Below are 23,241 nucleotides of genomic sequence, written 5' to 3'. Positions count from 1 at the left end.
CCTAGAACATTGCTACTCCATTAATCTAAACTTTTTAAAAATAACCTATATGGTCAATAAATAATACCCAATCTATTTAACATTTTTGATAGTAAGGCTCTTGTAAAAAATCAAGTTGCGTTATGTCAAAGAGCATTAACACAAAAGTATGCCTCTTACTTTCTTGACTTCTGTCGTGTACAACTGGAAGTAAGCAGCAAGAGTCTGACCACCCACACAGTGCCTACTGCTGTCATTTTTTTAGTGTCTGCCACAAATATTTCAGATAATGTAATCAAGACTTTATGCTATTAGTATAGTAGCCTTTTGATGGACAAAACAGAGGCAAGATGCCCAAAAGCGGCAGCTAATTTTTCTGTCTGGTGGAAAACAGGACTGGTGTGTGCATGTGCGTTCCCTAAAGATTATGAACACCCTTTCAGAAGAAACTCATAAGCCCTGCAAAAGCCTTTTAGAGAATAGTGTCTGGTCCTGCCCATCCAAAGGATAACTTCCTCTCCTTGTGGCCAAAATGACACACTTTTCACAAAAATGAAGGGGGTGGGGGTGGGGGAATGGGATGATTAAAATGAAACAATAAAGTTTTAGATTTGGATCTGTGTGGTAGACCGATTCTGGTTTTTATGTACATTTTTGTTTTTAAACTATGGCAACAAAACTTTTTTAAAAGATTCAAATCAAACTAACACTCACAATTCAGAAAATACATAAAAAGTTGAGTACTCATAGAAGGTAACAGAATTGTTTTGGTCCCACATATGCAAGGACAAGAGCAAATAGCTGTCTGTTGTTCTCTGGTTTCCAGCTTTGCTATTCTAACAAATAAATTGTAAAACATTGACTAGCCATCAATGTAAAAAAACACACCTGTTTTAATAACTTCTCCCAATTGAAAGAAGGGGTAAGTCTCAAAAGGCCTAAATTCTCAATATATATATATAAAGCCTACAGCTAATTGTAACCATTCAAGGATCCAGGGGTCAGATTTTTTCCTTCATGTTCTTCCACAGGGAACATGTATCTTCAGAGCATGAAGAAGGAAAAGACAAATTGTGAAAATGATCACAATGACAAGTCAACTTCACTTACTGATCACTAGTATATGCCAAACACTTTATACTTTCCATTCCTGACTCGGTAATCATTACGACATGTGAGGTACGGACAGCCCCCAAATGGCGTTACTTACTAAGTTCCAAGAGAAGGGAAGTAAGATCCATCTTGTTCATGGAGAAGAGAAGTGATCACAGGGAGGAAACTTAAGGCCATTCAGCTACCAAGTGACTGAATGGAATGAGATTAAACCCATGCCAGGGGACACCTACATCCCTGCTCTCATCTTAGATGCTCATCTGAGACCTGGTCATGACAACTGATGCACATTGACTGAACTTCCTATTTCATCCTGAGGGAAGGGGGCAGAAAGGCAGCCCAAGGTGTAGTAGAAATACTTCAAATGAAATGTTAAGAAATTTTCAAGGTTCTGTGTGCTCATATTCTTCAAATGGTTATCACGTCATAGTCAAAGTTATCATATCAATGTCAAAGGTAATTTGTGACATTTTTCTTACCAGCTTTGGTGTTTAATGCTAGGAAAAGCTAAGAGGTACCAAGGCAGGTAGCCTGGCTTTGGAAGAAATGAGGCTTACTTAGAAACTTGCTGGCAACATTTCTTTAACTAATTTTAAGGACTCCGTTTAAGAAGTTAGCTCCAATATTGATCCTAGCTTTTAAAAATTTCTATTTCTTGCCTTTGAACTTCTATAAGCTACTTCAGCAATACAGCCACCATATTTTTCCACCAAAAAGTCTTAAGCATACATTTAGATTTACTTCACAAGATGAAGTGATTTGTGATCATGACATGAAAATATTAAAATTTTTCTAAAATTTCATATAAGCACAGAACATCCATTAAATGTCCATTAAACATTAGTGGCTATCATTTTCACATTAGCATAAAGATGAAGACTTCCACCAACTACTCTGAAAGGCACTTGGTCTAAAGTTCCCATTTTAGAGTATTATACTCTGAGGTGTAGACACATTCTTCTTTTCAATTGTATCAACTTTAGATTATGTTGTAATATGTCATATTATTATTCTGGAATGATAAGTGAAAAGCAGTTGAAACCAAAGGATCAACGGCTGCTTTGCCAGAACTGTTTTTGTAATTTTGAAAGAGGGTAATAAAAAGAAAAAAATTTGACAAAGAGGAAAAAATAAGTTTCCATCTCTTAAGCCTGGCTTTAAAACATCCAGGAAGTCAAAATAATTAAAATTGAATTTTCAAACAAACACTTGACACTTAAGATATCGGGAACTAAGGAAATAAGGGAATAATGTAAGTGCTTCTGTCCTCAAATAGTCTCAAGTCTAAGGAAAAATTGGATGTCCATGAAAACAAAAGTACTTTGAAAGCCCAGATGAGAAATCAGTGTCGCCTCCAATTACAAGTGCTTTCCTGAATAAAAATTTGAAATGGCTTCTCATCTCTATTATATACTCTGAGAACCCTGTGCATTTATCTCAAAACAATGTACTCTGGAAACTTAAGGAGACATTTCCTTAATTATAATGTGAGCCCCACTAAGGGCAGAGCTCCACACCTTTTGCCTGTTAAGAGTGACATCTGGGAACCTGATACTTAGATGATACAGAAAAAATGCCCCATCAATGCCTGGTGTGTGACAAACAAGTGAGCGACTCCTGACACCAAGGTCTCCCCTTACTAAGTGCAGTTTTCTACTTTAGCTCCAGAAATTGATGTAAAACACAAACCCCACACGTACACCCTCACACACCTGATCAGGTAAATCATACCAGAAGATAGCAAGACACTCACGGAAAAGCAATGCTTAACACCTCGAGTTAGCGGTGAAGCTCTCATTTTCAAAAGTGACTGACAAGGCTATCGATACTATAGTGCACATAATGTTAAAGGTTTGATTAATTCAACATAGGCATCCCCACAGGTAATAATTTGAAAGACAGAAGGATCTCTTTGACAAAAGTCTGTCTCTTCGGTTTAACCCTTTGAAGGATCTTATTATAAAACAAATGCTAGCTGGTCAAGGGAAGCAAATTCTATTGTTCTCCCATGACCAAACTCAGGGTAGCAGCTAAGCAGACAAGCGGCCAAATGAGACTCTGAGGCAATGAGCATAGATGGGGTTACTTTTGAATACAAAGACCCTGGCCAGAAAAGTCCACAGCGTCAAGTCTCACCCAGCAAGCCAAGAGACAATCAGGCTCCGTGGCTTTTGGGATTTAAGGGAGTGAAGAGCTGAGGATGGAGAGTTGGCATTCAGGAACTTATTTATCTGGCCAAGAAGTTAGTCAGCAGCTAGATATGGAGACAAACTAATAGTAGATAAAACTTCAGTTATTTTATAGCTCGCCCTAGCGTCGGACCTGCCTCCTATTCCACAACCTTTCTCTGTGACTAAGCCCGCTCTTCGATAATCTAACCTTGCAGTTAAACAACATTTGAAAATTGTCCATATGTTTTTGCTGCTGGCCTTAAACAGAGTCTTGGCAACCCAAACAAATTAATGTTCCCTTTCAGGAATTACCTACCACAAGAGAATAACTGAACGGGATAGAAATGGGTGTGGTGCAAACTTCCTTTCTGTTTCATTCTCTTCTAATTGCTTGGTAGGAAGAGAACATTTTAAAATAGTAACATGAATTGACAGGTGGAAGTCACCATGATCAAGTTACTGATCCAAGTCTGGATAGCATTATTAAAACACACACACACACACACACACACACACACACACATTAAGATGTTGAGAAACTCATTTGAAAGACATGAAAACAAAAGTAAAAGCAGGTTTAAGTCAGCAAATGTTGAAAAGTACTTCAGAGTAGGTATATTTTTACTTACATGAATTAAAATCTTAAGTATATGCTCATATACACATACATATCCCAAGCCCCATTTGGCAGACTGTTTAGAGTACCATCTGGGTACGAGATTCCCAGGAAATGACTTTACAGGATTGCAGTAAAATCAAGCACCCTTTGAAGCTGTAGAGAACAGTTAAATGCTTAAAATGTCATTTTGAGCCTCCTTTATTTTCATGCGGGGGGGGGAGGGGGATGTTAACACTAATTTTGTTTCTAACCACTGTTCCCTTTGGCAACTAGCATGTGTAAAAAAAGATTGATTTCTGCAGCCTCCATTTGAGAAGACATTTTTAAAAAACTGAAACATTTCAAGTTACAATTCACACCTAAAATATTAATACCCTAAATCGAAGAGTGAGACTGAATTAGAAAAAAAATTCTTTTTCCTTTGCATGACTGAAATACTGTGTTCAGAAGCATGGCCATCCTGTAATTGTGTTATGAGCAGAATGCATCTAAGGAAGTGCTAAAAACTGGACTGGAATGATAAAAGGGTAGAAAGAAAGAAACATGCTTACAATCTGTTCACATTCTCAGCTTAAGAATTTCAATATATAATTCGTTAGAGCAATGGTTTAAATATATGACTTTGTTTCTGAGTCACACTGCTAAACGTATAAAATTAAAACTTTTAACATTCAACTCTCCCCTTCCGCCAATTTCGATTCCTCTAAAACAGGACGACCTCCAGACCACTCTGTTGAGGTGCTTTCTACAACGAGCAATGGCTGCGCGCCGCTTAATGACCAGATGCCAGCAGAGACCAGGACATTTGCTTCGGGAGCTCTCCGGTGTGCTGTGGCGTGATGTGGTGGCCACTGTGCTGCCTCGGCTCCAGGCCTTGGAATGAAGGTATACAAGACAGCGCTACAGGAGTCACACCACCTCTTCTCTGAGCTCAGTATGTGTATTCAGTAAATGGTTAATAACAATGCTGTCGTTATTCATTGCTACAGGAGCTAAATTTCATGACCTCAGTGAACATTTCAAGTAGGGTAAGTTCAACCTCAATCTACCATTCATGGAGGCGAGCTCACAAATTTGCTCATTAGCCTTTTGGGGCAAAGACAAGGGGAGGGGTCAAGATGGATCCTCTCCATTAAAGTCGGGAATGTCAAAAAAGTATTAACCGAGGGGCACCTGGGTGGCTCAGTTGGTTAAGCATCTAACTCCAGATCAGGTAATGATCTTATGGTTTGTGAGTTTGAGCCCCACATCAGGCTCTCTGCTATCAGCATACAGCTGGCTTTGGATCCTCTGTCTCCCTCTCTCTCTGCCCTTCCCCCGCTCGCACTGTCTCGCTTTCGCGCTCTCTCTCTCAAAAATAAATAATTTTTTAAATAACTTTTTAACATTTATTTATTTTTGAGAGAGACAGAGTGTGAACAGGGGAGAGGCAGAGAAAGAGGGAGACACAGAATCCGAAGCAGGCTCCTGGCTCTGAGCTAGCTGTCAGCACAGAGTCAACGCAGGGCTCAAAGTCACCAACTGTGAGATCATGATCTGAGCTGAAGTCTGACACTTAACCGACAAGCCACCCAGGCACCCCAAAAATAAATAAATATTTTTTAAAATTTTAAATAGTAACTGATATCTGAATATATGCAGTCTCAAAATAAATGAATGATTCAAACACACTTGGAAAAATTCAAGCTACTTCCTGCAAGAAGCAATCGTTAGAAAATTTACATCACATATTAATATGTAGAATTATGAAGAGTAACCTAGTTCTGTTTGACCAGTGAAAAGTTATTATTGCAAATTAAATTGTAAATCGGGAACTGCTGGAACATAAATATTGGTACTTAGGGCCTGGATGATTGAAACATCAATGGCTCTTGAAATCGGCAGCCTCTGCTCCTGCTACCCCTTCCTACTACACACCACTCTCCCAGACTCTGTGCATCATCCAGGTTTTCAATCACTGCTGTCCTCTAACAAAAAATACCTCACATTTGCCAACATGGAGGGCATCGACTACCCTTTCCTATTAGCTCTCCGTGCAGCATACAAACATGGGTCTTAGAACACACTTGCAGCCGGTCTCTCAACTGTTCGTACAGTCTTAGCAGCTGAGCTCTGATAGAGCATTTAAAATAATCAAGTATTTTGCCCCATTTTTGCTAGTTTTAATGTGTAGAGAGAAGCAAAATATGTCAATGTCCTGATACATCACTGCACACTGAAATAAAATTTGTCTAGGTGGGCAAACATACTACATTGGAAATACGTAAATTATTATATTAAATTATATTAATGAGTAAAAAGTTACATTTTAGCAGAAAGTAAAGTCTGTTAGTCTGTAGCCTTCATTTCCACATGATTATCTTGCTGGCACTGTTGAAATAAGTAAGGAATTTTACGTCTCTGTCAGGGTTTCTCAACCTCAGCATGACTGATATTTCAGGCTGGAAAATTCTTTGTTATGAGGACCATCCTGTTCATGGAAGGGTATTTAGCAGCATTCCTGACCCACTAGATGCCAGTAGCGCTCCCAGCCCAGCCATATCGACAAAACTATCTCTAAACCTTGCCAGATGTCCGTTGGGGAAACAACACTGCTCCCGGTTGAAAACTACTGATCTAACCAACACCAAGTCCTTTAATCTACAATAACGAAAGGACAAGATTTGACCTACAGAAATCTCCACGTTATATAAGAACAAAGACTAAAACCTAAGAAATGCATGGATATTTAGTAACTAGTAATTTGCTTTCCTATAAACTTGCTTCCCTTTATAAAAAAGCAATCTCGGCGCATAAGAGCTGTGGCCAACATTTTTAAATAAGCCATTTGCCAGCTTCCTCAAATCTCATAACCGGGAGGCTCCCATGCTTCCGTTGCAGCAACCCCAGGGTCAAGCCCTGTGCCCTTTGGTCCAACAGAATTCTCAGGGGAAATGTTCCTGAGCAGACGCAAGGCTCTCAGGCATTCTCATTAGTATGACCAAGGCACACCTTTATGGACTTGTGGTTTCCACTGAAACAAGTTGTTCTACATACTTCCTACTACAGCTGTAACTACGTGACCTCCCAGTTTCAGTTTGTCAGTGATTTAATTTCACTCAAGGCTGTGCCCAGGTACTGACATTTTTCCCTAAACACTGTAGACCCAGCATCTCATAAAACGGGCCCCAGGCAAGTTTTGCTCAGAGCATTCTTGGAATTAGAAGCCAACAAACACGTTTTGCCTAATCGGTAGCCTACCCAAACATCTGCTATGGGGTTTCAAAACAGTAGGACTGGGGTGGGGTGGCGGGGGTGTTTTTCCTTGAGTTGTTGCTGTTCATTAAGAATAAAACACTTTGTGAGTGAAAACTTTCTTTGCCCATCGGATAGGTGTCTGGAGAGAATGCCGATTAGGAAAAAAAAATTCACCCATGCAGTGATTTTTCATGGATATCAAGCACCTCGTCACAATACTGCAGAAGTAAACATGCCATTTTGGTGATGAAATTTAGGATCAAACTATCTTCCAATTAATCAGAAATGCAGACAGACCCCTCTCTGCTATGCACTCATCATGGTTGTGTAGTTTAGAAATGTTAGTTCAATAGAACTAGAAGCATGGGTGTTTAAAATGGACCGTTTGTTTAAAAATATGTATTGTTAGGCTTTGAAAAGATGAAGTCTATCTGGGATTTTAGGTTTTACTGCTAAAAGACTATGTGTACTATGACACTTATATAAAGGGTTATTTTTCTTTAGGGAAAATTGGCCATTTTTAAGATTTTACCATCAATTTTTAAATAACTTTTAAAGCTATTATAATGGGGATATCAGTCATAGAAACTAAATCTTTGTCTAAAATGGTAGAAACTAATTTTTCCATTTCTATTATTCCTATAGCTGGAAGAAGGTGTTTAGTCTCTCCTTTTGAAAAAAAAAATAGGTTTAAGAGTCATGATAAAGAGGTGGTAATTATCACAAAATTAAATTATTTTTCTGTCATGATTATCTGATAACACAAGTTTATTCTGATTCACTGAAAGCAAATTAGACTTATAAGGAAAAAATAGCTCAGAGGAGCTTAAAACCAGATTTCCTGAAACCATACACTCCTACATGACACCATTTTCCATCTAAAACACAACAGAGACACCTGTGCACGTTTTCACCCCCACTTTCACTTTCTCATCCATACTATTAAAATAGTGAGGAACTGTTCATTTTTAGAAATCCTCCACAATTGACAAGGTCATTAGCGTTCCGTGTTGGTGCCAGGCATTGCTGCCTTCCAGATTACCAAAAAAAAGTCTCTTTAACCACTGTCCCAGTCTCATTTTGTTGGCAAGCCTTAATTCCAAATATATAAAGACCATATTAAAATAATTCTGTTTACTCTATAACTTCCAAATTCATTTTGTAAGTGTAATGGGCATCCTCACCATTAGCAACCAAACACTGTCATGCTGGACAAGCATTAAAATATAAACTACCATTTCAGTTAGTAGAGAGATTTAAAATAACAACATGCCATGGTCTCAATTACAGACAGCTTCTCTTCACAGTCCCTTGCTTTTTTTTTTTTTTTTTTTTTTTAAATAATCTGCTTTGGAATGAGAACAGAGGAAGAGAGAGGAACAATTTTTCAGTCACCATAAAATCTCAGAAATTCTTTGCACTTGAGCCACAAACCCTAAGCTTAAAAAATACATAACAAACCAGTGGAACTTACCTGACAGTGACTCGGTTTGATAAATCCTGTAGATCCCCAGGATGGAAAAGCTGGGCTTCTTTCAATCCAATCTGTTCACAGGCTTTCAAAAAAACGTTTATATTATCCTGTGAAAAGAAGTGGAAAGTGATTGCTTAGCCGATCTCTCTCTCAAACAAAGGGTACACGTTTTTATGATAGAACTTCTAAGCTTCAAAGTCCAATTACAGCCAGCAAAAGAGGACGCAGCAAGACCAGTGCATACTGGTCTTTTTTGAAAATTACATGGGCACGTATAGCCTTTCAGTCTTCCAGAGCTTACACGGTAGCGCTAGCTTATGCCTGGGCATACGCTGTTTTGTGATCTTTGTGACCGGCACGTTAAACATTACCTGCTTCAGGACAAGTACCTAGCCACTGAGCAGTAATCTACACTTTGATGTCAGCTCTGCTCTGCAAACAAACGCCCTCTTCCCAGCTTTGCACGACAAGCCTCACCTCTCCTCTTTAAAAATAACTCCAGCTACTGACATTCACCCACCCAGAAACTGTTGGCAGGGAAGAAATAAGAGGAGGAACATTCTGTTTCTATGATTACAAATTACAGAACGACTGTGGAACACCACACCTGGAATCTGGGTTCGGTTGCTGAGCCGGCTCTTGACAGACAGGGGAACCGTACTACAGGACCCAGGAGAAGCCTAATGTTCATTGGCTAATTCGCACGGTTTAGGCGTGGTCCATTATTCACGCACACCCTGCACCTGCTTCAGGAACTGCCACCGAAAAAAAAAAAAAGGAAATCTAGGTTGCCCTCCTGGCTAATTTCAAAAACTAAAATCCTCCTTTCACAAACCAATGCTTTTCATTCACGTAAACTGCTGCCCAAATATGGACTACTACAGACACACATTTGGTGAGCAGAATTAGCTTGAGCTTCCGTCTTCTCCATTAGAAGACTGAGCTTGTGAGGATCATGCGGGAGCTCTTTACCTTCTCTTGGTCAGGACTCTCAGGGAAGAGAACGGCCTGCTAGCCTGCCACCACACATTCGTCCACTCGCACTGCCGGGGTTTCACACCACATCTGTCGTGTGAGGGGGCCTCCCGGAAACCTCACCTAGCAGCTGGCTGTGAGAAGACAACCTGCCGCTTGGAGAAAGACAACTGCTTTTTTCCCATGCTGAGAAGCCAACCCCCACAAGAAAAGGCAGGGTGGCCCAGCAAAGCGGGAGGGAAAGACAGAGAAGCAAGGATGAAGAAGCTAAATTCAACAGCATGGATTCCTGGAGAGTGAGGGGATTTAGGGAAAGGGTGAGCAAATGTACGGCAAGAGAAAAGCAACACCAACTGCTAGGGACTAAGGGCCATTCAAAACAAAATATCTGTGTGTGAGTATGTNCTATCAGTAAGAGGCAGCATGAACTACCCAAATGAAAGCTGAAATCCATGCTCATTTTAAGTAAGAGGTCAAAGATCAGAAGAATTTATAAGTCCAAAGTTGAACGGCTCAATGGAAGACATTCAATCTGACTTGGTGGATAAAACAAAAGGAGGAAACCATATACTGGCAATACTCCAGGAGGAGCAAAAGTGATCATTTTGTTAAGCTCGCATAATTTTAAAAACCCATACTATCTCATCACTCAATGATTCAAATTAACGGTTCTAAAACTGGCCTTCAGAGATGCAGCCAAGAACGAAGGGTTTGATGTTTCAGCACTCAAAATCCTACAGGAAGAAAAGCACGTTTCAAAAGAGGAAGAATAAACCAGTAGAAGTCTTCCTAAAACACACACACACACACACACACACACACACACACACACACACACGAAGTCTTCCCACAAACTCAATTTGGTTCTGAATATTTAAAATGTTATAAAACATTATGATACAGTTAAACTGAAAGTAAACCTATTGCACTGACAGCCAAAATAGTTCTTCATGTGCTTTCTAAAAACATAATAGCATTCATCCAGTTGACAAATATATACAGATTGCTAAGAATAAAGCTGCATACCTCAAAACCCACCCAATTATTTAGAAACAGCTTAAAATCAAAATGATAATGGTTTAGAGATGAAGGGAAAAAGTAGAATATAATTAAATTCTAGTTTTAAATAAAGCCTTTACATTAAAAAGCAGAGTTTCTCTGGGGTACCTGGGTGACTCGGTGGGTTAAGCATCCAGCTTCAGTTCAGCTCAGGGCATGATCTCACAGTCCGTGGGTTCGATGCCCATGTTGGGCTCTGTGCTGACAGCTCAGAGCCTGGAGCCTGCTTCAAATTCTGGTCTACCTTTCTCTCTGCCCCTCCCCTGCTCATGCTCTTTCTCTCTCTCAAAAATGAATAAACATTAAAAAAAATTTTTTTAAAGCAGTTACTCTTAAATAGTTCAATGACACTCCTCAAGTTTAAAACAGACTTTACAAACAAGGCCGCACATGGCCTACATAGCAGGAACAGGTTGTATATGTGCTGCCGAAGCGAGCACAGGAACAGGTTGTATTAAGATCAGAATTGTAACCTAAATCCAGCTTACTGTACTTGAGCCCTTTGGTAATTTATTTTTCACAATTTCAAAGGACCTAGGCAGAGAGTTGCCTAAGGGAAGATACAAAATTATAAAATAAAATTTTAATGTCTGTTGAAACATCAAGAAGTCACATCACACTCTACATATTTTACAAAGGAAGGATTTAGTCTTCATTAATGGATTCACTTTCCCTGGAAACTAGCAAAGATAAACTAAAAACAAAGGACAAACATGAAATATCTTCTCATTGGACTGTTAGCCAGGACAGAGCCCAGTAGCTCTGCCCCTAGCCAACTGTGTGACTTTAGAAACATTAATCAGCCTTTCTGGCCCCATTTTCCTCCTCTGTGAAATGAGCAGTTTCTGGATCTCTACCCCATTCCCAAGGGCACACACCTCTGTGCAAGTGGAGGGAAGCCCAGCCCTCCTCAGCTCAACCCTTCACACAAGTATTTCATAGCCCAACTTGCAGAAAATACTTCATGGCAAAAGCCTGCACTTAAACATCTACATTTCCCACACGATGAAGACTGGAAGTGGCTTCACAAAAACAAAACAAAATGAGGATCCCAGAATATCTGCAATAGCCCCTTTCAGCGTGGTTCTTCCAGCACAGGAATAAAAGCAGACACTATAAACAGGTGGGACGACTCGAGATTTTCACATTCTCCCCCAGTGCCTCTCCAGCGCTTAGCCTTGGATCAGTTATAAGGACAATCATAACAGGTGGAAGGGCAAGGGTGAATTAGAGAGAGATTGAGGAGTCAGGAACAGTACTTGCTAACAACTGAAGATGAGAAATCCATGAAAATTCACCAATATTCCCAGGTTTATATTAGCCACTGCAAGTACCTCTATTAATTATCTACTGCTACATAGCTAGTTATCTAAAAACGTAGCAGCTTAAAACAATACAGATTGATACAGTTTCTGAAGGTCAAGAATTCAGGAGTGACCCAAGTTGGATGGTTCTGGCATGGAGGTCTCTGAGCCGGTTGTAGATATCAGGCCAGACTGCAGTCACCTGAAGACCTTCCGGTGGCTTAAAAGAGCTGCTTCCAAGTAGTGTACTTGTAGGTGGCTGGCAAGCTGGGGATGACTGTTGGCAGGTAGCCTCAGTTCTTGACCAAATGGACATCTCCATCAGGCTGCCTGCCAGAGTGAATGATCCAAAGGAAAGCAAGATGGAGGCTGCAGGGTCCCATGGCCTATCAAGTCATACATTATTTCCTCAGTATCCTGCTGATGGACTAGGTCAGCCCCACTCAATGTAGGGAGGACTACACAAGAACATAAATAGCAGGAGGTGGGATCTCTGGGGACCAGATACCACAGTTCACTCTTGAGCTCTAGTGATTCATGTCCTTCCCATATGCAAAACACACTAATCCTTTCCCAAAGCCCTAGAAACGTTCACCCCTATACAAGGTAAGCTCACAGTTCAGAATTTCATCGAAACAAGATCCGGCTTTACATGAGGCTCCTCAAGTGAAGATCCTTAAGGACAGCCCTCTCAATGTGAATGCCCGTGAACTAAAGCGACAAGTTACCTGCCCCCACATACCCAACACAGTGGTGCAGGGTAACTTCAAGACATATTCCAGCACAAAGTGTGGAGAAATGAAGGCACATGGGAGTCACTAAGCTGCAGGAACTCTGAAATCCTGCAAGGCATAGATTGGTAGGTCCTTCATTAGTCTTCAAGTCCAGTGAATTTGTCATGGTTTTTTGCTTCATCCTCCAGACTCTTGAATCTCCCTTAAAAATCATCATTTACTTCCTTGCGTCTTCAGGTATGTAGCTTTTTCAGTCGGCTTCCTGCCTATAAGATTTGGAGGACTAAAGGTCTTTTAAATTTGCAATCCTCTGTCCCTTTCAGTCTACATTTACAGCTTCTAAATAGAGTTCCTTCAATACTGTAAGTCCTTTATGAATCCTATTGGCCTTTAATTTCATTAGATAAAAGCCACACCCACAAATCCTTCAAGGGAAGCCCTCCTCCATCTTGGTCTGCTGAGATGACAGAGAGATATCACCTTTATGCAGACTTCTGAGGCACTCCTTTGGATCTTTCCAAGATCTTCACAGATTTTACAGCCACACCCTCAGCTTCATCTTCAGACCATGTTTTCCTGCTGGTACACTGAATTTGATCTTGGCCCGAAAGCCATTTATTAATTTTAGCATCATTTGCTGACTAAAGAGGGTGACAACTTTTAAAACCAGCAATTCCTGTGCCCTCCTTGTTTATCATGTTATCTGATGTCCCCCATTTTACTTATAACCAGCAAGAGGATGCCAGGCAGCACTTTAGCACACCACGTGGAGGTCTCAGCCAGAACACCTAATTAGGTACAAAGTATAGGTACAAGGGAGTGTCAGGTGAGAATCATTGGGACCATATTAGAAGCTGGCTACAGTACTTAAACACAATTATACACTTCTATGGAATCTTAACTCCTCTCTGTCTCCATTACACATCCTGAAGAGTCACAAGAAGGATAACCCGAGGCCCACATGAATATTCTAACACTAGACGCAGAGGTAAAATGGGTCTTTGGCAACATGAACTCTTTCAGGGCCTTTCACCCCACTTTCCTGCCCAAAGCACTTATCCAGTAACAAAGACTCATATCACCTCAGCAGATTACTTTGCTCTCTTACCAGGGATGGGAATAGTCGAGGAGAGTGTCAGGGGTCCAGAGCTGAATAAAAATATTTTAGCAAGTTCTTATCAGTCAATATATGGGCTCTCTCATTTTGGTACAGTTTTCTCTTCATCCCATACCCTAATTCACTCCCACTCCTCTTCACTAAAAGGTGGTTTCTAAGAATATTCCCTAAAGTGGGACCCTGGGAGCTCAGTCAACTGAGCACCTGAGACTTGGTTTAATCTCAGATCATGATCCCAGAGTCATGAGATCAGGGCCCGAGTCAGACTCTGTGCTGAGTGTGGAACCTGCTTGGGATTCTCCCTCTCTCTCCCTCTGCCCCTCTCCCTAACCTACGTGCCTCTTTTAAAACTGTTTAAAAGATTAAAAAATAAAAAAGAAAGGATATACCCTCAAGAATTAAAGAGTTTCCCAAACAAGTACATGTACGAGCACTATTCACAATAGTCAAAAGGTGGAAACAGCTAAAATGTACATTAACATCAACAAATAAACAAATTGTGATATATTCACACAGAGGCATATTATTCGCCCATAAAAAATGAACTGATACATTTTACAGCCTGGATGGACAGCCAAAACATTATGCTAAGTAAAAGCTTAAACACACAAATGTAACATACTGCATTTATATGAAATATCCAGAATAGATAAATCCGTAAGAGAAAGAATGCAGATTGGTTGTTGTCTGTGGAGGGAAAGGATGAAATAGGAAGTGACCTATTAGGTAAGAGGTTTTACTGGGGAGGGACGGAAATGTTTGGTGACTGCACAACAGAGTGAATATAGTATTTGGCACTGAATTGTTCTTTCACCTCCATAAATTTTTTTGAAGATGTCTTTTCTAACGTGCTTAAAAATGTAAATGTCCTTTAAATGTCCTTTAAAGTGTTGATTCCCTTACGTATCTCATTTACATAAATGGCATTATGGTCTACATTTTTCTCTTATAGCTTCAGCCATTTTATTACACAAAAGTCTCAATCCTCATTAAAGTCTATACTATACTTCCCTAGGCTCCTATGCTGACCAAAGTCTTTCATTTTTATTTGGAGGAACTTAAAAAACATATCTTTCAAACATTTCTTTTAAAAATGATATACTTTCAACTTACAGAGTGAATACTTTGTATCAAGAAACCTTAATGTCGCAACAAATAGGGAATGTCTACTCATAATGGCAAACCAGTTAGACCCACTTCTCCAAAACTTTCCTGAGTATAGAGGGTCAAAACTGTCATCAATAAAAATGAGTTCTTTACATAAACACAAAGAGATTTATTACAGAAGCCCTGAATAAGATAAAAATCCTAATTGTGAAAAAGAGTAAAAGTATTCATGCTTAGGGCTATAACTGTATAGACAATAAGGGCCATACAGTCAACACCTTACACCAAAGTTGCCAGAATAACATCACCTTCTGAAAGTGTTCCCCATCAACGAGCCAAATGTTCACTGTGCACTCACCTGTGGCCTGTTACTCCCAGGAAGTTTCTAGGCCTACTTTAAGATTTTTTTTTAATTATTAAAAAAAGAGAGCACCTCATCCAATTCCTCTGAACCCGGGCCCATGATGGTGCAGATCAAATGATCCGAAGGCCAAGATACTTGGTGACCTCAATTCTTTTCCATTTATGATATGGCACCAAAGCCCATCTCCTCTTTCCCTGGTGCTGACAGTGACAAAAAGCTAGAAAGTATATGCCAGCAATCAAGAGGTTGAAACCACTGCTGGGAGGCAGAGAAACTGAACTATGTGTCTATGTTAGAATAACCATCCCTAGTCAGCCATGTCAGAGTCTGTAGAGGGAGCACACAGTCACTGCACCAGTGATGCTGATGGGCGCACTGGACAACAGCCGACCTAGCCTCTTGCCACTCAGTGTGGGGTCCACACACAACCACCATCACTTGGGAGCCTGTCAGACATGCAGACTCTATAAAGCTCCACCCTGGACCCACTCATTCGGAATCCACATGCTAAGAGAATCGACCAGGTGATTTGAGTCTTTGTAGACCTAAGTTTCCTGGCAAATAACAAAATAAGGAACATATTTCTAAATAAGGTCTAGAGCAGTGACCATTCTCTTTAGTATGAGCACCAATCACCTAGGGGCTGAGGAGCTCACCAATGCACCATCTCCAAAAGTACTCACATTCTGTGAGGAACTAATTGTGATCATTCAAAATTATTTGAAAGCAACTTCCAAGCAGCAAAGTGACTACAATATATCCAAATGTGCATTCTAATTATATAGTTTCCATTAAGAAAGTAATGTGGTTGCAATTTTGGTCAGGGGGCGCTAGTTCTATTATTACTTTAGAGACTTCATCTTCTAGTTTATGACTTAGTAAAGAAATGTAAGCTGTGTTACTAATACCCACAAGTTATGATTACAATTTGTAGGTAAACACACAGATCTAACTCTGGTACTTATTTGAGAAAAGTAAGCAGTACGTTTTCCTTTGGTTCTTATTCGTCTGCAAAGAGAAAGCCTCAGTCATGTGCTGATAGCAAAGGATTGGGGCACAAGGAGAGCAATAAGGTTTTGTCATATATAGAGATGGGAATAAGAACCAGCTAAGAATGCTTAAATGGAATAGCCAAGTGACACTGAGCCCAGGGTATTATACATGCTAAACCACCAAGCTGCTGGCGTAGTTTTCTCCAGCACTATTGGCGGAGGAGGAGGAAAGACCATGCCGAGAGGGAGAACAGAGCCCTGGCACTCAGGGGAAGGTCAGAGAAATGAGGGCTGTGCTCTGGTAAGAGAGTAGTTACTGAAATGCTTCATCAACTCTGGGTTCCAGTGAACTACACAGAAGCAGTGACAGACTGTCACACTGCACTGTGCATTAAGGTACGGTCTTCTATGGTATTCAAGTGAAACTTTACACCAAAAATGAAGGAAATCTCAAACGTATCTACTCTTTTGAAAGCAAGGGGGAAAAATGCTGAAATAGAGGCTTAAGAAGTTCTGAGACCAACGATGCTCAGCATCCCTCCTCATCAGGGAAATACAAATCAAAACCACACTGAAATACCACCTCACGCCAGTCAGAGTGGCTAAAATGAGCAAATCAGAGAACTCTAGATGCTGGCGAGGATGTGGAGAAACGGGCACCCTCCTACACTGTTGGTGGGAATGTAAACTGGTACAGCCCCTCTGGAAAACAGTGTGGAGGTTCCTCAGGAAACTAACAGTAGAACTCCCCTATGACCCAGCAATAGCACTGCTAGGAATTTACCCAAGGGATACAGAAATGCTGATGCATAGGAGCACATGTACCCCAATGTTCATAGCAGCACTCTCAACAATAGCTAAACCATGGAAAGAGCCTAAGTGTCCATCAACGGACGAATGGATCAAGAAGATGTGGTTTATCTATACTACATGGCATGAAATACTACATGGCAATGAGAAAGGATGAAATCTGGCCATGTGTAGCAGCATGGATGGACCTGCAGGGGGTTATGCTGAGCGAAATAAGAATATCATATGTTTGCACATATAGGAGGATTAGGAGGAACTTAACTGAGGAACAAGGGGGAGAAGAAGGGGGGAAATGGTGGGGGAAAGGGAGAGAGGCAAACCATGAGAGACTCTTGAATGCTGACAAAAACTGAGGACTGATGGATGTGGGGGGGAGGGAGGGATGGGTATGGAGGAGAACACTTGTGGGGATGAGCACTGAGTGTTATGTGGAAACTAATTTGACAATAAACTGTTTGTGGGGGAAAAAAAAAAAAGAAAAGAAGTTCTGAGACCAGAGTGGGCAATAAAAGAAACATGTTCTGTCATCAAATTATCCATGTTCTACATTCCAAAGTAAAACAGATATGTAATTGCTTAAAGAAACACATCATAATGATGCCAAAACACATTTTAGGAAGCAGTAAAGCACATTTAATGAAGGAAAACAACACAGTAAAACTTTTGAGCTAGCTGGGAATTCGCACTCTTTCAGTGTAACTGCTCCTTACCACCCCCCTCCCCCCGGAGTCACTTTTCCAGGTGATGTGTCTGGATCAGCCCTCGTATTCGCTTTTCCAAACCCAGGGACTCCTTGCTTTATGAGACTGATTCACTTTTAGTCATTTCTCTGTCAAAAAAAGAGTCCAAAGACTCTCTCGCTGTAATTGTAAAACACTAATCCTAAATCTGCCTACTTAATATGAACTAACTCCTGTATTTCTCCCACAGGAGCCCCTTAGCTACTTAGTTCTCCTGCCTCCTACCCTCCACACGTTCCCCCAACCTCATGTCTTCTCTTCCAACATCCCTGGTTTTCTCAGTGCCCGTTGGCCCTCTGTGACATTTTTCAGTTCTCACGTCATCCCAACCAGCCCTTCGCTGAATCGCTGATTTTCTTAAGTTAACATCCACTGAGATTTTACCGTATGCCAGGCAGCATTCTGAGGCCCCTGACACAAATGATGTCAAATTCACACTAAAAAAGTTTATGAAGTCGTATTGTCCCCATTATACATGAGTAAACTGAGGCTAAGAAGTGTGTGACTTACCCCAGGTCATCCAGTAAGTGGTGGAGCGAAGATTCAAAGCAAATGGTTTAATTCCTGAATCTATACTCTTGACCACAATATTGATTTCCCATTAATGCTATAACAAGTCACCATGTCAGTGATGGAAAACATTATCAGTTTATTATGTTACAGCTCTGGAGGTCAGAAGTCCAAAACCAGTGTCACTGGAGTAAAATCAAGATGTTGGCAGGGCTGCAATTCTTCTGGAGGCTCTAGGAGAAAATCCGTTTCTTTTCCTTTGCCATCTTCCAGGGGCCCTTTCCTCCATGTTCAAAACCAGCAGCATTGCCTCAGTCTCCATCGCACCACCATCCAACTAATTCTTGCTCTTTTCTACTTAATAGGACTCTTGGGATTATACTGGGCCCACCTGGGTAATCCAGAATCCTTTCTTCATCTCAAAGTCAACTGATTAACAACCTCAATTCTACCTGCAAGCCAATGCTAACCTCCCCTTAGAAGGCATTGGTAGCTTCAATGGATTAGAGCATGAACATTCTGGGGAGCCATTCTTTCTATGACACCATCACTGTTCCTTATAGACAGGTTCCTGTATGTTATATCCTTCTCAAAATGAAGTCTATGTAAACAGGACTCCAGGTGTGGTTAATTATCAAAGTCATCACTTGATGGGTCACTAATAATGATCCTCTTGTAAAATGAGAATAACAGTGATTTTAAAGACTTAGTGAGGAAATAGGTGATGGATTGGCAGTTTCTAGGAATACAGTAAATAGGCCGTAAGTGGACCTTGCAGTAAGTGGACCTTACTTTTTTTGTTACAGGCCACAGGTACTTTGCCTTGTGGCATCTGTATTATACTATTGGCTAAATGAAATGTACAATGGCAGGAACCAGTTCACAATAAAGAGACAGTTCACAGGAAGGCGACCTGTGAGCTTTAATGGACCATGAGGCTAGTGAAATTTAGCATAAAAAAATTTCGGATATAAAGAATCTGAAATGCAAATGATATGATCCTATCAAGTGAGGTTTCATGGATAAAAGTATAAAATGCATGATTAAGTTTGCAGGTAATACAAAACCACCGCTATCCTGTGATTTTTTTTTCAACAAAAATCCAGCTGAAATCTATTCCCCATAAATACCCTTTTGGAGACTTGCAGCCATCTAGACGACTTTAAGTTGCAGATTTTGATAATCAGTACATTAAATAGGTCTTTTTGTTCCAATATCTAAAAACAAGNTGATTGGGATTGCATTGAATGTGTAGAGTGCTTTAGGTAGTAATTATTCTATCCTTTTTTAAAAAAATGAAAATAGTGCAAGTACAAAGCCCTAAGGCAAACTGTAGAAACTTCTCCAAGCTTATATGGATTTACATTTCATTCCTTAAAATTGAGCTTTTTTTCCCAACTACTTAAGATTTCACCTACAGATATTATTATCTGGTCTGCTTTTCTCCATCTTGACTATAGCAAGACCACAGCAGACATTTTGTAGGAATTAAGACATATCTAAAAGGATAGGGCTGGTAAAATGACTGAATAAACCATAAATAAACAAAGTGAGCATCATGTCAGGGAAATGACCAGAGAACAAGGAATGCAGGGAGACTCCCATCTACTCCACAGGACACCCACACAATGGTTGCTTCGGGGAAATGCAGGCCTATTGTTGCCACATTCGCTGTGAAGCCAGAGAGGAGGATTTTACACGAAATCTGAGGGTCTGCAAATGTTGGCTCAAATTTTAAAAACAAGCAAAAATGGTATAAGTAAAACAAAACTCATCGTAGCTATTTCATGACCTCTTACTGGCCTCCAGAACTCGCCATGGGACCAGCCAAGTAATATTTTGCTTTAGAGCATTTGTGATAGGACAAGGCTGGCTTCTAGTGTTACTTTCTTTCTTGTTAAATAATCACAAACCATCTCTTTAATCACCTTTTCCATCATGTTATCAGGGAACAATATCTAAGATTGACACTGATCATTCTGACATTTGCAAATCTACAATCTTATGCAAACTGCCTAAGAATAATGTAATAATGTCTAACCAATTATCTGGCCACTTCATGGCCAGTCAAGCTGACACACAAAACTAGTCGTTACAACAATCAAGTCTGTTTTTCAACTGTCCTTCTTGCCTCTTCTTGATCTCCTTCAGTCTATTCATCACATACCAATTTGTGATTTTTTTTACTTTCACATTTTATTGAGATATAATTCACCTACAAGTCATGAATTTAAAGTTTATGATTCAATGGTTGTTAGTGTATTCAGAGATACATGTACATCCTTTACTAGAGGCAGCCAAAGATCTTTAACAACAAACGAAATTGCTCTCAACCCCCCCCACCCCCCACCCCATGGTTTCTCATCACGCTAAGAGTAAAATGGGATCCACTCACCAAAGCCAATAAAGCTGTCCTACCTTTCCACCTTACGCAGTTCCAGATCCAGAGTCCTTGCTAGTCCAGCTTGATCCTGCCTTGATCCCCCCTCTTTTCCTTCTGTCTGGAAAAGTCTCATGATCCCCATATGTTTCCCCTCCTTCACTATATTCAGGTCCCCGATGAAATCTCAACTCCAGAAACAAGATGTCCCTCAGAACCTTCTCTGAAGCACTTCTCATGCACTCAGTCATTCTCTACCCATTCACTTTATTTTTCCCAGTGTTACTACTGTCAACTGACGAGGTATTACATATTCTACATGGTAACTATTAGTACCTGATAAGTTATTACTGACCTACTAACCATGCTCCATTAGGGAGAAACTCTCTGCCTTACTTGTGGCTTTGTTCCAAGTTCCTAGAATAGTACCTGGCACATAGCAGGTATTCAAAAAATACTTTTAGGAAGAGAGGGATAGTCATGGGCTTGAAACCCATCAAATGACTGATGTGTTAATACCAGTCTTACACTCGGGTTCTATTTTTTATTAAGTTCATTTGCTCTACTGTTTCCAATTTCAACATAACAAAAAGTTCTTAAAGAGAGATGTTCTGAGCGTTTTCGTACCAGCATTTTTGTACTGTCCTGTATGACATAATCCTACTCTGAATGAATTTTTCTTTAACTTGACAAATTAATCCTGGTGTTGCTTTAGGAATTCTAATTCACTAATGTTTTTTAAAGATGTTGCCCTCAAGGCTGAAAGCTGGCATGTGTTCACCTTAGATTTAAAAACAANAAAAAAAAAAAAGTACATTTTGGAACTCTAGGGAAGTGCTCCTATCTTGTGCCAATGCCATGACTAAGAAATTATGGCTCAAAATAAAACAGGAATTTCCTGATTTACAGTGCTGTATCATTATGAGGGTATTGGAAACAACTTCAATGTTGACACTAAGTTTTTATGTTTTCACTTTTCGTGATACTTATCTTTAACTGGGAGTTGAAGAAAAGTAAGTAGATAAGGAGATTCTTGAGGAAATCACCTAAAATTTCTTTATAAAAACCGAGTTATCAAGGAGTTATTTATATGGAGGTATTAAGGCATTTGGATATTTAATATCTAATATTTGTTACCTTGAAAACAACCAGTGTACGATCCCCATTCAGTCTGTTTTCTTAGACTTGATTATTGGATAACCCTAAAGTATTTCAAAATACTGCTGATCCACAGAAATTCCAGGAAAATATACATTAGAAATTATTTAAACTAAAATACAACCACGGAAAATGTCATTTTCAATGCATAAAGTGGCCTTATTTTTACTAAATTGCCAGCCTTTATGCTATAATGTCTAACCAAAGTGTCACAATACATTAAATAACATTGTAAGTGGCCACACTACAGTACTCCCCTATAACTTTACTAAGAAGAAAAAGCACTCCATGTATTTGTTATTAGTGTTTGTTTTTAAAGAAAATAATCAGATTGACAAACTAGAAAAATAAAAATAGTGTAAATTTTATTGTTTATGGCATAATTATACAACATATAATAGTGGTTCACCCTCCCTTTGAAACAAAAAGTTTTCCTTAGTGTAGTTTTTATCATGAAACCACAGGTGAGCAATTTTAATCAAGTTTCTTGATATCATTAACCTTCATGTCTCTATTGGTTTTATTTGCAAAAGAGTTCAGAAGCTCAGTGTCCCATAAACCTCCTTCTCCCAACCCCCTTGCACACTTTCCCCTCGGAAAAAGAGTGGGATACATATAGTCACTGCCTGAGAGTGGGTTTTAAAAAGTACAGGATAAAACCTGGATGAGCATATCTAAAGTTTACAGCTGACTCCGCGGGGCATTTTCTATTATTGCTGAAAGGGAACAACCAGATGTTTCAATAGTGACCTTAGCACAGACTAGGTTGCACTACTTTGCGGATGTGCTCAAATGTAGAGGAGAGTGAAGATGGATCAGAAATAATTTTACAGACATAAGAACATTCACTGTTAACAACCTTTTGAAGAATGGACCCATAGACATGTGTTATTTCTTGAAGTAGCCATTATGAAGGCAAGAGAATCTGACACATCCAACAGCTTAAGCTAGCTGGCATCTTTTCATTTCCTGCATTCTACAGCATTCCTGAATCAGGAGACAACCTTCCCAGTTTCTACGGTCACACCTTACACATTCCACTCTCAAAAATAATCTGAAAGAGTAACCCTTTAGAGGAAGGATACTCATTTTCGGCCCATATTTTTGAAGCAAGTGTAGATATAATAAAGATTTTAAAATTAAGCACACTGAAAGACACAATGTTCAAACAAAAAATGATTCAAACCAAAGATTCTTTTTTTTAAAGTAGAATTAATGTCCAGGACAGAGCCCAATGTGGGGCTTGAACTCATGACCGTGAGATCAAGACCTGAGCTGAGATCAAGAGTTCCATACTTAGCCAACTGAGCCACCCAAGCATCCCTCAAACCAAATTTTCTAAAATACCATTCCTTTTCTCAGAGAAACTGCAATTAAAATAGAAGGCATGAGTAGATC

General features: G+C 39.9%; 1 protein-coding gene across 1 annotated transcript in view; it reads right to left on the bottom strand.

The window, feature by feature from the left end:
- The window catches only part of LMO7 (LIM domain 7), a 192,898-nt gene that overhangs the window by 84,773 nt on the left and 84,884 nt on the right, over positions 1-23,241 (bottom strand). Inside the window, exon 4 of the mRNA XM_077761210.1 lies at positions 8,594-8,700. Coding sequence (XP_077617336.1) covers positions 8,594-8,700 — 107 coding nt within the window. The remainder of the gene's footprint in view (positions 1-8,593; positions 8,701-23,241) is intronic.

This window comes from Crocuta crocuta, unplaced genomic scaffold (assembly GCF_008692635.1).
Source record: "Crocuta crocuta isolate KB4526 unplaced genomic scaffold, BGI_CrCroc_1.0 scaffold60, whole genome shotgun sequence".
NCBI lineage: Eukaryota > Metazoa > Chordata > Mammalia > Carnivora > Hyaenidae > Crocuta > Crocuta crocuta.
Note: the sequence above shows the minus strand (reverse complement) of the source record. Positions and strands in the feature narration are given on the sequence as shown.